The sequence below is a fragment of the Lytechinus pictus genome, chromosome 2, assembly GCF_037042905.1.
Source record: "Lytechinus pictus isolate F3 Inbred chromosome 2, Lp3.0, whole genome shotgun sequence".
NCBI classification, from domain to species: domain Eukaryota; kingdom Metazoa; phylum Echinodermata; class Echinoidea; order Temnopleuroida; family Toxopneustidae; genus Lytechinus; species Lytechinus pictus.
This window is the reverse complement of record NC_087246.1, coordinates 21,872,844-21,890,612: the sequence shown is the minus strand read 5'-3', so window position 1 is coordinate 21,890,612 and position 17,769 is coordinate 21,872,844. Positions and strand designations below refer to the sequence as shown.

The window sequence follows — 17,769 nt, the reverse complement described above, 5'->3', positions numbered from 1 at the left end:
TATTGGATGGTGACATTTCCATAAATGTAACTCTCATACAAAGAGGTCCAGGGGAGCATTTCGTGAAAGGACTTTATGGATGTTTTATCAGACAGTTAACATAGGAACCGTTCTTCTCAGCCAATCAAAATCAAGTAAAGTTGTCAGATCCGACAACTTGTCAGACTAAAATGTTGATGAAATGCTCCCCTGATCACTACAATCTCTCTTACCACCGTTCAAATAATGTGTTCTCATGACATGCTAATTTGTCAAGTAGATTAAACCCGATTTTAATAGATTAAAGACTTGTCCATACAAGGCAAGAGGATGATTCCATGGTATAGTACATGTACCTCACAAATATGATGGGCGATTTCAAGTTCAGTGTTGGGAGTTTGTGTTAAAAGCTTGAGTCATGCTGCCTACCACACACAAAGTATCCATTGTGGGTATATAATACAAATAATGCATAGGTTTAAGTGTGTTATATGTGGTGATGCAGTGTACGAGAGGGTTTTAACAGTGGTGCAAGAAATCAGCCAGTAACATCACAAACTTAAACATGTGCAGAATCTGTTTTATAAAGCAGCTTGATGTCAAAGGTTGGGTAAAAAAAAAGGAATATCATGATAGTGGGTAGCAAAAAGGTGGATTGTACATGTATGCCTTATGTGATCATACTATAAAATCCCTGCCTCTTATAACCCTCAGCATATAAAACCATGCATATAATTTCCACGCTATCAGTATCTACACGTACAAAATTATTTTTGCAATTTTAGAGTGCATGGTACACTTCTTTTGCTTCTCATTGGTGCAAGCTAGCACAAAGGTAAAGAGTAAACACTTGACGCATTGAATCACAATTCCTTAAATAGGCCAAGTGTGCTATTTTCATATTCATCTAAAATCTTTTAACTGTTTTTTAATAAATAATCATATCAATCACATCATTGATTACACAACACCTGGGACCCGTAACACAAAGGTTAGTGATTAATCGCTAAATGAAATGGCCCATCAAGATCATTGTTGCATGCGCATTTTGCTCAGTATACTGACGAGGAACCAATCAACCTTTGTGTTACGGGGCCCAGGTGATGTCAGAACAAACACCACCCTCCTATCAAGTTCAGTGCAAAGAATCAGACAAAAACCAACACCAGCTGTATACATTGAAGTTGAACTTAAAATCACCCAGTGTAATCTGTTATTACTTGCATGCCCAGGGCCCTGTCTTACAAAGACTTGTGATTGATCAGATCAATTTTATCTATAAAAATCCTTCATTGTCATAATTTTCATGCATGAAATTTATGCAATATCCCTTTAAAAAAGCAGAACCCACTGACCTGTCATGATACGGATATATACAATGAACATCATATAAAAAAGAACACTTTAATTAAATGGACATATACCTTCTAGAGGTTGGAGTTGCCGGTTTTCTATAGGTGTGATTGATAGAATAAATGGCAGCTCTTTGTGAGAAAGGGCCCAGACACTACATAAGAGGAGATACATGTAAAGGAAACATTGTTTCCACTTACAATGTCTTATGACAATGACTTCTGCATAAAACTTTCATAAAATAAACATTAACTAATATATTAGTTAATGTTTATCATGATTCGATGACAAACATTTCCAGGAGCTACGTTCGCACAAATGCACTTAAAAATGGAGATCAGTATGCTGTATCAAACATAGAGCTTATTTACCTTTTATGAAATAAAAAATGAAGTTTCCAACTGCAAAAGAGTTTGGTGTATTGATTTACTATTGAATTCATATCAAATTTTCATGGCAAAAATAGTTGAAAACAAAATGACCTGTACTTGTGTGAATGTATGTAATTAAAGACATGTTTGGAAGCAGCACACATATCACTGATTACACTTTACTTAGTAATTGCCTTGCGTTTTTTATAAGGTTTGTCTTTATGATGTTAGCAAAAAACATCATACATGTACATCTTTTATCTATCAAAAAATGGTATAATACTAGCTCACATACAGGATGCTACAAACTGGAGAAGGAACTTCAGAGTAATCAAAATCTCATGATAATTTGGTGTTCATCATAAAAGAGTGATTCACTGGAACAGAGGAGCTGCAGTGTCTTCCCCAAAATGTTTTCTAGATTCAGGCCACACTGTGTAGTACGATGCATCCGGTAAAAGGACTTCAGTCATAGTACATTATCAAGGTTGGCCGTGGTTGTGTAAAAGAATGAGATAAGAGACAAACTATAAAAAGTCCAAGGTAGGTTTGATTGAATCATTTCTTGACAAACCCTTGTAGTTGGTCAAGGAAGCAGATGTACTGCCGATGTTCCACGGCACTGGCTAGGTCTGAGAGCTTCTCGCAGAAATCATTTGTGATGCCCCTCTCGGCCAAGAAATTCTTTAGATGATCATAGAGCTCCTGGCGAGAAGAACAAAATAACAGAGAGAATAAGGAAAATAATAATAATGTAACTTTTAAGAGTCAAATCCATTATGCAGTGTGCGCAAGTGAGTGAAGGACTAAAATCAAAGGTTTTTTAAAGGATTCAACAGTAATACAATTTTTTTTATGTCTTAAGGGAAGGCTATTCCAAAAAGCGGAGCATGTACGAGCAAAGGGAATTGCAACAGAAACCAATGTTGAGGAGTGAAGATGCCTTTTGGTTATTCAATAATAGATTAACACTGAATGCAATTAAAGGCAACAAGTGTATTTTTATCAACGTTTGGAAGAAACCTAACTAAAGTTAATATTGGTATTTTCAAACTGATGATTAAAGTTAAGCGGGAATGGGGAAAAAACCCTTCCGATACTGACATTTAATTTAACCAGGCTAGAATTCAACATTTCACTTCTTTACATGCATGGAATGCCCATTTATTATCCATGTTTCCTTGAAAGTATTTTTTTATTTTGTTGGAAACTACCAAGGAAATGAGGAATATTCATTCTTGACTCTTGAAAGATTGATTTCTGGAAATTAATTTTATGTTATATGACTAACAATACATATCTTGGTAAATGCAGGACTTAAAACGGTAGGACAGGAACAGATTTTGTTGAGGCCAACAAGTATGGAAAATCCAAAAATGATTAAAACAGAATCAGTGATTTTGAAATCATGCTTTTAGGGTCTTTATCTTGATTTGAAATAAAGAAAGATTGTATCGGCTTAAAAATGAAGTTGTAAGGCATTATGGGCAAAGCAAGAGTTCACCGAGTTCCCTAAAGACCAGTGTCAAGTTGCTAATCACATCTCAGTGCAATTGCATTGGAGACCAGCGTACACATTGCAACAGCTCTGCAATGTGCTGCATCTCCATGGCACATCCTTGTTTATGCGTTGCTGCAGCAACACAGCAAACTGGTAGTGACATCATTGTCAAGGACATATCTGATTGGCCCAAATTATCAAGATTGCAGAAGAATCACAGGAGATTTTATACATCAAATGTCTGAGATTTGGTCTGATTATTCTGCAACAAACCCGATCACCGTTGCAATGCGTACCAGGTTGGTGCACACTCTGCGATTTTATTGCAATAGGATCGTGTTGCATAGTGTGCGCTGGGCTTAAGACTCCATCTTAAAGCTGGTATGACTTTTTCCCCCCAAGTCGAAAAGATGAACCCTTAAGCAAAAATAAGTTCAAAATCAATGATTAAATGGAATCTGTCTTACATCCAGGCCCCCAAAATATTACCAACATCCTCACTTACCCCATTGATGACCTCTGACCCTACACGGTATGCACTCTCAAGGTTGTCTGTCAAAACTCCCTCTTTGGCAAACAGGACCTCATCAATGAGGAAGAGTTCATCATCACCATTGGCTTCTTGATCGACCCCCTGATCATCAAGGACATCGTCCCTCTGAAAAGCACAGCTTATTCTCAGGCTGTTTGGGCCTCCCTTGCTGACCTCAACGTTGAAGTCTGGATATGATCTCATCTACAAGTACATGATGGGAAGGGAAGATGTAAATATGGGCCCTGACTAACTATTCACTATTGCTTCGCAATGCCACGAGGCAACAGCTAGTGTTGTAACCCATACCAGTTGCAGTACGGGTTAACCTGCTGGTGTGCCCCTGATAATGAGTTGCGAGCAGAACCGAGTTCATTCTCCAACTCGCAGACCAGCGTAGATGAAAAGGGAGAAGATTAGATGAACAGGGCACGTTTAAAAAAAATGAAAGAAGGTAAAATAAATTAAATCAGGATATGTGTTTTTTAAGTGGCAGATTACTTTAAAGATGCTGATATTACCAAAGAAAAAATTATGGCCTATGTTTGTCTAGTGAATATTGTATAGGGCACTGAGACAGTTTGGGAAATACCGCCTCCAAGTACTACCCACGTACCGTGCGTGTGGAGACCCGCCACTTAAGTTATTAGCTGATTTTCATTATTTTTATTGTTAATTTGAGGAGATGGTCTTTGCAGCACACGTGCACCAGCATATAACTTGTAACTAGTAATAATCACCGCTGCAAACGTTGATTCTTAAATTAGCACCGAGAGTTATTACGCAATGCTTTCGAGATCGGCACAGACCTACTTTGTGTTACAATGTCACCCCCAGGTCCCAGAACTCCAGAATGAAAGTGGATTAAATCAGCAATTTCGGTAGTAAATTCACCCTGAATTAATTGGAATATTTCCTGATTTGAGTGTGGGGATAACACTTGAGTTAAGGTGAACACATTTGATTGAGTGAGTGCACACGGCAGACCTAGATTACATGATTCAAACATCATGTTCAAACCCAATGGGTCAATGGGTCCCGGCTGCAAATCATTGGATTACACCGGACGGTACGGTCAAGTTTTCACTTGCAGGTTACAGCACTAGCAACAGCAGCCAAACATTCATTCATCTAAGTCCATTTGCAAAATGAGTAATTCCAATTGAAATACTATAAAATGAATATCAAATGACAGCACATCATCTCATCTCTTAAAACAAATAAGAAATAAGTCATGATCATTGAAGCATTGTACGCTTCATATCAATGATCACAGCGTGATCTGAAAACATGCATTATCTCATTCATGCATGGCTGATCACGATTTGCAACTAGGTGCAAAAAAAAGGCTATACTTTTCTTTTATGTGGTTATTACGATATACAATTCCTTAGATTTTTATGATAGCCAGGTTCTGGATATTGTAAAGTAAAAGCCAGTAAAACCATGATTCAAACCTGCCCCCTCCCCCCCCCCCCTGTCTTACAAAGAATTAGGTTGATCTGATCAACCTAAAGTATATGGAAATCCATTAATGTCATAATTTTTCTTTAGGAAATTTGCACAATGTCATTTGACAACAAAGAGAAGCATACTGAATTGTCAAGAAAACAATGAGTGTATGAATATACAATTTAGAAAATATTTTGACAGACATGTATTTTAGATGACGTTGCTGGCTTTCCATACATGTAGTTGTGGTTGATTGGATCAACCTAACTCTTTGTAAGATGGGACCCACAACATGTGATCTGGTGTATATGGAGGAAGTGGGAGATATGCATGTAGATATCAACATGGAACCAACTTGTGATAAATTCAAATCAATCTAATCTATGGTAGCCAGCCACATAACGCTCGGATATACTCAAATCCATTTGGATGTAGGGGAAAGTTGCATACATGGATAAGATGGATCCAATCTAATCAACATTATAACCTATTCAAGTACACCACGAAAAGCTATGGCAAGCCAAAAGCACCATACTTACTTCTGGAGCAACGTCTTGACCCTGCTCATCTCCTTCTTCCATCTCTACTGAATGGTTGATGTTCAACCGAACTGTTATCCTGTAAGTTCAATATCCAAAACAAGCGGATATCAGGTCAAATCAGATTCAGTGTGGATGTGCAGCATGCACTTTCATTTTCACATTACCATTTCCGGATTGCCCCCATTGTTTTAGTCAAAATACACATCTGGGAATAATGAAAATGTACAATGGTTAAATATTTCAAATCTTATTATGCAGGCCTGTAAACAGATCCGCTAATAGCTGAATTGGGTATTATTTGATTCATTCAATCCATTTACATAATTGGCAAAACACTTGTCTGTGTGTCTGTACAATAACTACTGTCATTACAAGTTGGACACCATGCTCATACATAGGTTTTAAACAATCATCATAAACAAGTAATCTTGCTTTGTTCTCAGCCCTATGAACAAATATTTTGTCCTGTTTTCCCAACTCTAAATAATTTCTTAATACTTTAAAATAGATAGATAGGATGAAATACTGTATACCCTTCCATGCACCACAAGCACTTGGCTGTTGAAAAGTATATACCCTTTTTTCCTGATGTTGAAAATTTTGATACCGTTTTCACTGTATGCATTTACGCTGCCCGATCATGGAAAAAATGACCCGTTCACATGCTTTATTGTCCATCTTGTAAGTGTCCGTGGCCCCTTCTGTATGCCTCATCTCCCAACCATCTTACCTCTCTCCTTCTATATTCCTGGTGAGTGTGATTTCTGCATCATCAACAGTGACTTCAAAACCTGGAATCTTTGGAACGTCCGTTAGACTGCCTTGTTCGACCTCAATCTCTTCTTTCAAGAATTTCACTAAATCACTATCAGCTGTAAAAGGGGAAAAACAATTTGAACAAATGATGACGATGGTGTGATATAATCATTTGAAAGTACAGAGGGGTAACAAAAGTTTCAAAATTACACATACATTTAGACGTTTTTGTAATTAGAACATTGTCCTGATTGATCTTGCCCATCTAAAAGTCATCAAGTTGATTGATTAAAAAAAGAATTAAAAAAATTACACACTGAAAATTTCATAAAAATCAGATGTAAAACAGTGATGTCATTTTCAAGATTTGCTAAATTTCACAAATAGTTGTTATCCCTCAGTCTGGGACAGTGGGACTTGGATAGGGCTATGTGTCTTGAACTCGCCCCATTTGTATTACATGACTCAAATCTAATGATAGTGCACCTATCGGTTATAAAATGGTCATAAATTTAAAAATATTTATCCTATGATCCTATCCATACAAAAGTTGTTTCTTATTGTTCTTTGCTAACGTTACATATCCTCGATATGCATCTGCAGCGTTGTGTGGCGTTGGCGAAGAACAATATTCAATAAGAAACAAGATGGCAGTGTGAACAACGTGCAAGTTTTCCCAGTTTTTTCATATTTTTCGTTTTTTTTAATGAGTTCTTGTTTAAAAATGAAATCAATATGGTAGAAATGTCGGAAATGACGTTGTATCCCATTTACATGATTTAGGGCTAGATCTTTTAGAAGGAAAGTAGAAAATCTGTTGGTTTTTTTTGGAACACGCACATGAATGGGACGCAATCCCTGGCTCCGTGGAGGGTAAGCATACGTTAGTAAATGATTTTTACTCTCTAGGAGCCTCCTGGCTAAGACCAAGCAGGGTCTCACAGAAAATACGCTCAAAATTACATTTCCAGTTCCGCTGAACTTGATCCGTTGGCTCCACTCACCAAATACAGAGACCGAAGTTCTAGCGCGATCTGTACAGCTACAGGGGACTCAATGGCCATATGTTTATGTACTTAAGTTCGGATAAAACAAGGAAGTGAAGTTGCGCGACATCCGAAGTAAGTCACTGTTTTTTCCCCTTTTAAGTTTATTTTCCCCCGTTTTGGTGCATTTCAGGCCAAAACGGAATAATAATCTCTATTTTGGTACAATTCTTTTTCAATATGAAATAAAGACAAAAATCGATAAGCCCCGTCGGGGGGATTTTGCACTGTAAGTCCCCTAATGGTGGCTGCACGATAGCGAGCCGTCTGTGTACGAAAAACTAAATCTAACTCTAAGAAAATAAAAAATGTTTAAAAACTCCTCGAAACAGACGGCTGCCGGCTGCCAGCTTATTCGACTAAGTCTAAGGCAGGGGATTCCTGCTATGAATCATTGCACATCAACACAATTTCTACACTAGATCTATATAATTACCTTCAGTATGCAGGCAAGCGCCTTTACAGCCGCAGGAACAGGTTTTACTTGGCCAAGAAACCCGTGTTGCTCCAGTACCACCTACCAGCGGTCCTAACGTGTCGTCCCCGCGGTTCCCCGTTGAGTTTCGCCGGCTGCCGCTGGTGCACAAATTCCACATCGATCGTGACAAGGTACGCGGTGTTTGACATTCTTGTGATGATTTCAGCAAATATCTGGAGGATAATTTGAAACTACTGAACTGTCTTCCATTGCAAACAGCCCTGCTGACAGCGTTAAGTACTAATTTTGAGGAAGAAAAGGCCATTTCGGGCAGTTTTTCTAACACTACACTATTCTCACGTTCCGCGACGTCGAAAACACATGTGAGTTTTCTCTGTGCGCTGAGCCCCTAGCTAGCTAATTGAAAGTTCCCCGGCCACGATTATGCATGCCCCTGATAGCAAATTATCACTTTAGCGGAGCGGCGAAATAATATCTTTATAATTATGGAGTGCCAAGTGCCCACTTCCTAGTTCTGCTCAATTCTCTATTTCATATCCAAGTTCAAGTTCAATTTATTCAAAAACCAGACATATTATGAGTACAAATCAATGATCAGATGGTACAAAAGAATACATGATACAATATGAACGGTTTTCTAGGACCCCGAAGAAGCACAGCTTGTGAGTGGGGCCCTATACCTCTAAATAAGATGTAGATCTAAATGTATAAAATGACAAAGGAGAATACATAATAAACAGATATATCGACTACAAATATGTACAAAATGTACATTAAACAAGTGTCAGCATAAACACAAACACACTCACACACACACACACACGCAAACACACATGACTAGGGTGGCCAACTACGAGATACATGTAAAACATAATAGACTCTATGGAAGAAAAAACTTTCTAATTTAACTAAGATAATAGATTGTCAAAGAGGTATTTTTTACATTGCACTTTAAACCGATAAAGAGTTGTACAGTTCCTAATATCAGAAGGTAACCTGGACACTCCTTGATACAATATCCATTCAAACATACATTTTCCGAACCTAGAAATGTTCTTTCCGATGAAGTTTTTTTCTTGATCCGTGTTCCTATGGGGATCCTAGGACAATTTGCATAAATCCAAGATGGCTGCCACATGTCCGGGCACATGTCATCTTTGGCAAGGCGTTAATCCACACTTTGCCACTCTCGACCCAGGTGCTAAATGGGTACCCGGCAGGATGTGAAAGTTATTGTATGTTTGAATTTGCCAGCGCCATAATGAGGCTGCGATGAATGCAAGGAATGCTCTCCAGGGAGTGGAAATTGTGCACTTTTCATGCGGGATTGAAACAGCGGCGTAACAGGGGTCGGTGGCCAGGGGGGGGGGGGGGGGCAAGAGCCAAAAATGTCCCAGTCATATCATGGAACAGGCAATGGCGTCATAAGGCAAAAATTTTGAGGGGGCGATATGGCGTATCGGGTAAAAATCCAATTTTGAGATAGATTTTGACATAATGTTAAAAAGATGATATCACATTTCACCCTCCTCTCTTTCCTTTTTTCTCTCTTTTTTTGTACGCCACGGTGAACAGGATTTTTGTTATGATTGTGAGCATCAGGGCGAAGCTCTATATGCTCGAGGGGGCTGAGTATGGCGCTTCTGGCAAGAAGTAGCTTGATATAGGTCCCGAGCGAGCGAAGCGAGCGAGATTAAAAAAAATCACCTTTTTCATGAGAATCAGCTAACATGAAGATAGATTTTAACGTGATATTCAGAAAAATATAATACACTTTCCTTTCTTGCCTCATTTTTTTGTTTGGTTGTAGAACTTTTGGGGGCCATGGCCCAAACTCATCCATATAACAGTGCTTTATGGGTGGGGTCCAGGGCATGCAGAGCCCCGGAACCTCTTGATATCAAAGCCTTACAGATGGCCACTTATTTTAATCAAATTGCGTGTATATTTATAAAGCTTTAACACAACACAAATTCAATGCAGTTGTGTATCGTTATCATCCAAATATTGTGAGGGGCACACCATAACAAATGTGGGAAAATTTATAAAAAGTCGCCAGCGAGAGAAGCGAGCCAGAAAAAAATGGCCTGTTAAAATATAAATTCTAATTATGTGATATATTTTTACATCATTATAGCAAATATCGTGTCATATATTTTTTTTCATTCATCTCATTTCGCTGCCTCCTTTATTTTCTTTTATTTCCCCTTGGCTGTGGAACCACCCCCCCCCCCTCCCCGGTACGCCAGTGCTTCAACGTAAAGCTTAATACAGGAAGGGTTCATATAGGGGCCCGTTATAGAACCCATTAAAGGTTACAGATGAAGAGCCCCCACTGCACGGGGTCTTGACTCTTGGACAGAGCCTTTGGAGATTTAGCAAGTTTATGATAGACTTTCATATACGACATTATGCTATATACCATCCATTTTTCTTCCCGCTCGTTATCTCAATCCTCAGCAGCCCGGTAGTGTACGTTATCTTGTCCCTATTCTTTATTTTCCAATTTAAATTTTGGCTAATTCCATTCTGCCTTTATTTCCCGCTTTTGTTTGCCTTTTTGTCATATTTAATTTATTTCCCTGTCTTACTTATCATGCTAATGTATTTGTATATCGGGCCGAATTGTATTTTCTCACTTGTTCTTTTTTCCTTCCTTTTCCCGTTATCTTTCCGTTTTCCCTTTTTTATGTCTTTTCTGATTTTTCTTTTCCCTTTTCCTTTCCCCTTTCCCTTTTTTCTTACCTTTCCCTTTCTCCCCCCCCTTTTTTTTTCCCGGTTTTTTTTTCCCGGTGAGCTCCGCCAGGGGGGGCAGCTTGCCCCCCCCCCTGCCCCCCCCCCCCACTGGATTGAAATGAATACAATGACCGGGGTAATAATATGCTGTAACGCGCTTTGAGCCATTCTGGGAGAAGCGCTATATAAAAATTGGCTATTATTATCATTATTACGTTTTTTTAGTCTTTCTCCCTATTTGTTTTCCTTTCCCCCGTTTTTTTTTTGCCCATGCCCCAGTGCCCAGCCCCGGAATGATTCGCCACTGGCTGCAATTATACCCTCGCACATTCATGGTTTAAAGATACAACGTCATAAGGAAATTGTATGTATATAGTTATAATACATATCTTTGATTAAGTTTCAAATGACCTTCCTCGTTCGATAACATCCATATTCCAGAAGAATCACCAGCTGCATTCATACTCTATTCACCAGTCTTTCGTGTTTCATTTGCATAGATTGAGAACCATATATTTAGGAAAAGACCCTTTCTTATTTATATACTGGTCCTATTTATTGCAATTATTTTTTTTTGCAGGTGTTTCTGCATTTATTGAAAATATATGAAACACAGTAATCATGGTGAATATAAAGAAATACAAAAATAAATGAAAGAATTACAAATTGTGACGATTACATAATAGAATAATAATTTACATAGATATACATAATTTACAAAGATATTTGGGTAGAACACTTCAATGATTTAACATCTGTCTAATGTTTATACTTTCAAACATCATTTGAAATTAAAGCTCGCTATTCAATACAAATAAACAATTAATTTTGCTGGTATGCTCCAATAAATTATTGAGTATACCATCATAGACGTTTCTTGATATCAGGTTATTCATAATGAATAGGAATAGTGAAATACATTGCTTTAAACAGACGTGTGGAGCGGTATGAGCTGCAATTTGTAAATAGTATTTGTGAAGTGTTGAAAATCTGTACCGGATGGGATAAATGCCATTATATATTCCCCTATCAGATAATGCTCACAATGATATTTATTCTGGCGTATAACTCATTTATCACCCCCCCCCTCTCTCTCTCTCTCTTCCCTCCCTTCTCTTTCAAATATATATTCTCAAAACTTCTAAAACACAACACCTCGGGAAAAAAACATCTGGCCATCATTATTGACACCTCCAAGTATATATTCACCAAAATTACATGAAAAAACAAGTTTAGTTTGATAACACCTTTGCCCTTCTCCCTGGGAAGACACCTCATTCATGTCATTATAATATAGACTTTTTTCCCTGCCACACAAAACAAAGCGATAGATAGAAAAACGCACTGGATTCAATGTAATGGAGAGGATTCGTCGATATGAATAGTCCCAAAGTATCGATCCTCTTTTCATTCTACTGTGATTGTTTCGAGTGGTGTTGTATTATAGATTTGTATAATTGTACTCAATTAATTAGCCATGTGTACCTTTTCATTGTACCAGACAATGCTTTATAAAGTGTTGCCTGTCTATATATTATGCTCGCAATCTAGACAAATTCTTTTTGTAAATAATAGTGATAATAATAATAATCATCATCATCAGCAGCAGCAGCAGCAACAGCACCATCATCATCATTATCATCATCAGCAGCAGCAGCAGCAACAGCATCATCATCATCATCATTATCACCATCATCATCATCATCATCAACACCATCATCATCATCACCATCATCATCCTCATTATCATCATCATCACCATCACCATCATCGTCATCATCATCATCATCACCATCATCCTCATTATCATCATCATCATCATTATCATCATCATCATTATCATCATCATCATCATCATCATTCAGGCAGGGTAGCAACTTCAGCCCTCTTTCTCATGAACTGTTTTCCCATCGGGCCCTTATTACCCTTCTCCATTCTAATACACCTAGAGCCTGTCAAGAAAGCAGATCCGCAGAAGATCCATTTTTTTTGTATGACTCGGCCGTGGATCAAACCCATAACTTTCCGTTCATGAGGACGGTGCTCTATATACAACTGAGCCACCATGTCCAATGGACCGGATACTCATTATCCAGAGCAACAGATGCACTCCACCAACAAATATTGTTTTTTTAGACCAAACAATAAGTTTTGATATTATGTAACTGCTCTGTTGTGGTTCGAGAGCAATTTGCCAGATAGAAAGCATGATAAAATATGTAGGCCTACAGCAATATTACTTAAAATTTATTTATTCAAATTATTAAGAATAATAGTAATTATTATTATTATTGAAATTTATCACATTTAAATATATAAATCAATACGAGCATATTATCACAGCCCGAAATCTACTAAATTATCATCTAACAAACTGAAAGCTGGACGAACATGTGAAATGGACTAAACATACATTAAAAAATATCGTGTATTTACATGAAATGAACAAAAAATGTTACAAAAGAAATTTTTTTCGATTTTTTATGAAGCCTAATATTATCCAAGATATAAAGGTTCCTTGAAATTCCTAACAATATTTGACGAAAATTCACTGCAAATTTTGCTGTACATTTTCAAAAACTTAAATAATATTCTTGCTCACATTTATTTCAAAGGTTTAATGGTTATCTTATGAGGTAACACGGTCCAAATCAATTGAATTCACTCCTATAATATGTTACGCCTAACGCTGTAATTATTTTATTTCATAAATGCTGAAAGCAATTTTTTTTGTCACGTTATGAAATGATATTGTACAAACTCATTCTCTATTCCTTTAATAATTCAGGAACGAAAATTCCATTAATTTGATTCTTTTTCAGGATGAGTGTCGTGTTAGAGGTTGTTCCGTGTACGAGTTCAGTAGATATACAATATCTGCTGTAGTCGTTCCATGTACTCTTCATTTCCTTTAGGGATAGTTGGGCCATAAAATACAAGTAATCTTTATCATTTATGAAACCTCTTCGTTCAGGATGAAGTAAAGGGAAGAGTGTAATCATATCTACCATGTGAATGCCTCGTGCCTTCAAAAGAAATCCACTGTAAACATCATCAGTTGGTGTCCTAGGCAGCAATCCTTTTGAAGCATCGTAAAGTCCTCGTACAACATCTTGCGATAGCACGTATCCGGGACCACTCGGATACGTTGGGTAGGTATCTTCCGGATACATCTCCTTCGGGACGTAGTATTTGCTTCTCACGTTTCGTATTGGCTTACTGGCGATTATAGGATCACCCAAGCAAAGGTTTGAACGATACTCCAATGGCAAAGCCCTTAAGTCTTGGACAAGGGTTGATATGTCCATGACGACATCATCATCCGCCGACATCAAGAACTCATTGTTGTTGCAGAAGGTGGCCGCCCACTTGAAAGCCATGATTAACTTGATGGTGAGGTTGTAGTAATTGTCGGCGAAGTCCGCCTGTAGGATATCTCCGTGTAGGTCAGCTTCCCGCCTGATACCTTCGCGGTAGGTGTCGTTCGTAGTAGTTCCCAGGATAAAGAACATCCTGGCTGATATGTTATTCATCTCGATACACCTGACATATGTTTCTCTGATGATTGCCCTGTGTGATGCGTGAGAAGCCGCTGACTTGATCAAGATCAGAAGTGTAAAATTACCATTTCCTACCTTGCACTTTTCCACAGGGTTTATCAAAAAGTCATAAACACCATGGGCTATTGGTGTCCAATTATACTTCTCCATCCATCCTCGTGCAGGTGGTTTGACATTAGATCGAGCCGTTTCTTTTCCATCTGGTCCATCGTATCTCAAAATTTCCCCCACTTTTCTTGATTGGTGTTTTTCGGGTGATCGACTCAAGGCAGTAAAGTAGGCGACCAAAGGGAATATTAACGCCAGGACGCAACATAGTTGAACAGCCTTCTTTATCGTCAGTTGCCTCCACATACTGATGTTACGAGTCCAGTTGTTAAAAGAAATTAATTTATGGAGAATTAGTTTATGTGTAGTTGTCAACAATTTAACGGGCTTCCCTACTCACCAGGTGGTTGCGTGCTATATAAGTAGACATTTAAAGAAAATTTGTAAACCAATGCATCGCTAGAAAAATACTAGACAACCACAAAGGTGATAGTCATTTACTATGCTGCAAAAAGTACTACTCAACACAAATCGAGATCAATCCATTCACAAGTTATATGATACCTCTTCTGAATGATGAACGCATGGTAGGCCAACAGGAAATTCCAAAATGGAAAATCATACTTTTCTGATCTATTGCCGAATGAACGCTCGAGCTCATGAAGTTGTAATCGATTTTTTTTGTTACCAATCAGTGTATTTTTTTGTACATCTGCTCATATATCAGCAGACGGCGAGCGTATATGAATAGCTATATTAAAATGAATTCGCGGTTAGTGTGTGTGGGGTGTGGGTATGCCAAGATGTGAATAGAGTGGATGTGTGTGTGTGTGGGTAGGAATGTGTATGTTTTTAATGGGATAAGCCCGTCTAAGATTAGTTTATGTATTTGTATTATTTCTTTACAATTATATCTGATTGAATTGTATTGTCCCTTCTGAGCACAATGTTCCACAGTATATTCACAGTGTGTATTTTAATACGTGAATACTCTGAAATTTTTTTCTTTATCAAATCATCCTTATAGTAGACCGGCCAAAAGTCAAAAAGTGCTCTAGATAAGGATTCGACGGCAAAATTTGTTAATGCTTGGCATCCCAGCTAAAAGTCTTGCAAAAATACCCAGGAATAGCGTACGGCCGGATGCCAAGCGCAATTTTGCGTGAAAGTGTCATTTTTAGCGTAAAAACTGAAAGAATGTCGAAAATCACGCATTTTGATATTTTGATGGATTATTTTAATATTTTTGATTATCTTTGATATGCAATTATTCTTATTCAGAGTTTCAAATTATAAGTCTCATAAATATGCATTTCAAATTTGAATATTGCACACACACATATGGCACAGGGAAACATAAAACCGCGATTTCCTCAAAATAAAAACTTGTGAAAACTATCAATAGTTTGAAGTTTTTTTTACGCAACTTAAATTCTTCGATTCAACTGCGTTTATTCATCAAATGTATAGTAAATGTCCTAATGTCACAAATATTAAAAGAATTTTCAAGTAAGATGGAAGATATCTCACTTTATGTTATCTGAAATAAGACAATGTGCATTCTACCAGGTGCGCGTTTTGAAAGAAAAATTGAAAATACCGTACATTATGTACATAATTACATGAATAAGTACATACTAAAGCGAGTTTTTAATTACATGTATAAGTGCATTCTAAAGCGAGTTTTTAATTGGATAGCACAATTTGTCAATTCTTTGCATCCCAGCTAAAAGTCTTGCGGAAATCCTGAGGAATAACGTACGGGCGGATGCCAAGTGCACTTTTGCGTGAAAGTATCATTTTTTGCGTAAAATTCGAAAGACTGTTGAAAATCACGCATTTTGATATTTTGACGGATTATCATCATATTTTTGGTTATCTTTGATATGGAATTATTTTTATTCAGAGTTTCAAATTATAAGTCTAGTAAATTTGCATTTCAATTTGGAATATTACACACACATATATGGCAATATGAAATATAAAATCGTGATTTACTAAAAATAGTAGTTTGTGAAAACTATCAATAGTATAATGTTTGTGTTCTGCATCTCAATTTCGTCAATTTTAACGCTAACCGAATAAATACATAATAATTGTTGTCATGGCACATATAGTGAAAACAAATGTTGAAAGAAGATGCAAGATATATATGCGAAAGATAACAATGTACAATTATCGGATGCGCATTTCTGATAAAATACAAACAGCGCACAAAATTACATCTATATTGCACATACTAATATTAATCAGTGCGATACTCGTCATGATATTATATCGGATTATGTTTACTTTTGTAGAGTTCTCGATCTTCTTGCTATTTCCGCGAATTAATTGGTGCTGAACGTAAATCTACCTGTGGCGATATTCATAAATAGATCTGATATTTAATTTGCCGTTACCATGGTAACATTAATTTTGTAGGAATATCTATATCCAAAATCCTAGAAACAGTAGCGTACCTAGGATTTTCCACAAGGGGGGGGGGGCAAAACCGTCGGCCAAAAAATTTGACAAGCAAAAAAAAAGGTCTTCAAGCTCGTCAGGGGGGGGGGGGCATGAATACGTCTTTTGCATGGGTTGGGACTCGTCAGGGGGAGCAGACTGCCCCCTCCCCCCCCCCCCCGTAGGTACGCTAGTGCATAGATAATATACATGTATGAATAAATCGATCGAATTAGCATTTTTAAACTACTCTGTCAATCTACATTTTACTTCAATTATTGGATTATCAAAGTCTAAAAAATTATGGCCGTTGCCACGGCAATACCTATTTTTTGTCTCGCCTGCATGCATAGCAGAGCAGGACTAAAGGAGCCACTTTTCCGGCGGAGGCGACGGTAGTTTTGATATAACACTAGCGTCATATCAACCTTGAAATCTTAACCAAGGTTACGTTTTCGAAATTTCGTTTTAACTTTGAACGTATATAGGAAAAAAAAATTAATGACACTTATAACAGTATTCAGGTACTCCTGATCGTCTTGCACAAGTTTTAGATCACATGATTAAGGTCAAAGGTCATTTAGAGTCACTGAACTTTGGCCATATATATGGGGGTATTTTTTTCTTAATGTCATCATAACTTTTAAATTTTATTGATCCAGTTTAACTTGATGATTAAACTTGAATGTAAGGGTATTAAAGTATGATGGATCATTTTGCACAAATTTCAGTTCACATGATCAAGGTTATACGTCATTTAGGTTCGATGAGCTTATTATTTTATTATCACATATGAATGGCGCTTTTGTGAATAATTATTAGTTTCAGTTGTTTCCAATGTTCTGCTGCTATAATTATTATGTGAAAATATGAATAATAAATGTTATTTGGTCTTTTGCATTGCAAGTTATAATTTTCATTCAATTAATTTTGCTTCATTACAGTTTTCGCGTTTGCTATTATCATAGGTCCATGCTGTTATATATCGTAGTCTAAGACGGCCGGGGCC

General features: G+C 37.3%; 2 protein-coding genes across 2 annotated transcripts; both read right to left on the bottom strand.

The window, feature by feature from the left end:
- Nucleotides 1-247: 247 nt before the first annotated feature.
- On the bottom strand, nt 248-8,458 carry LOC129254571 (complement component 1 Q subcomponent-binding protein, mitochondrial-like). Its single transcript, XM_064113129.1, has 5 exons — nt 7,969-8,458; nt 6,461-6,602; nt 5,728-5,806; nt 3,710-3,940; nt 248-2,408 (listed from the first exon to the last, which is right to left on the bottom strand). Exons 1-5 carry the CDS (start codon nt 8,273-8,275, stop codon nt 2,262-2,264), a joined length of 906 nt encoding a protein of 301 aa, XP_063969199.1. The 5' UTR covers nt 8,276-8,458; the 3' UTR covers nt 248-2,261.
- Nucleotides 8,459-12,942: 4,484 nt separating this feature from the next.
- Nucleotides 12,943-14,869, bottom strand: LOC129283061 (beta-1,3-galactosyltransferase 1-like). The gene has a single exon (XM_064095799.1). The coding sequence runs from the start codon at nt 14,619-14,621 to the stop codon at nt 13,476-13,478; it is 1,146 nt and encodes a 381-aa protein (XP_063951869.1). The 5' UTR covers nt 14,622-14,869; the 3' UTR covers nt 12,943-13,475.
- Between the last annotated feature and the right edge of the window lie 2,900 nt (nt 14,870-17,769).

What these genes read in the sequence shown, in the direction of transcription:
- LOC129283061 (XM_064095799.1), bottom strand. Translation starts at nt 14,621, where the DNA reads ATGTGGAGGCAACTGACGATAAAGAAGGCTGTTCAACTATGTTGCGTC.
- LOC129254571 (XM_064113129.1), bottom strand. Translation starts at nt 8,275, where the DNA reads ATGGCCTTTTCTTCCTCAAAATTAGTACTTAACGCTGTCAGCAGGGCT. An exon ending in AGGAATATAGAAGGAGAGAG is followed by an intron (nt 5,807 to 6,460) that starts GTAAGATGGTTG and finishes TTGAACTTACAG; the next exon opens with GATAACAGTTCGGTTGAACA. An exon ending in GTCAAGACGTTGCTCCAGAA is followed by an intron (nt 3,941 to 5,727) that starts GTAAGTATGGTG and finishes ATGTACTTGTAG; the next exon opens with ATGAGATCATATCCAGACTT.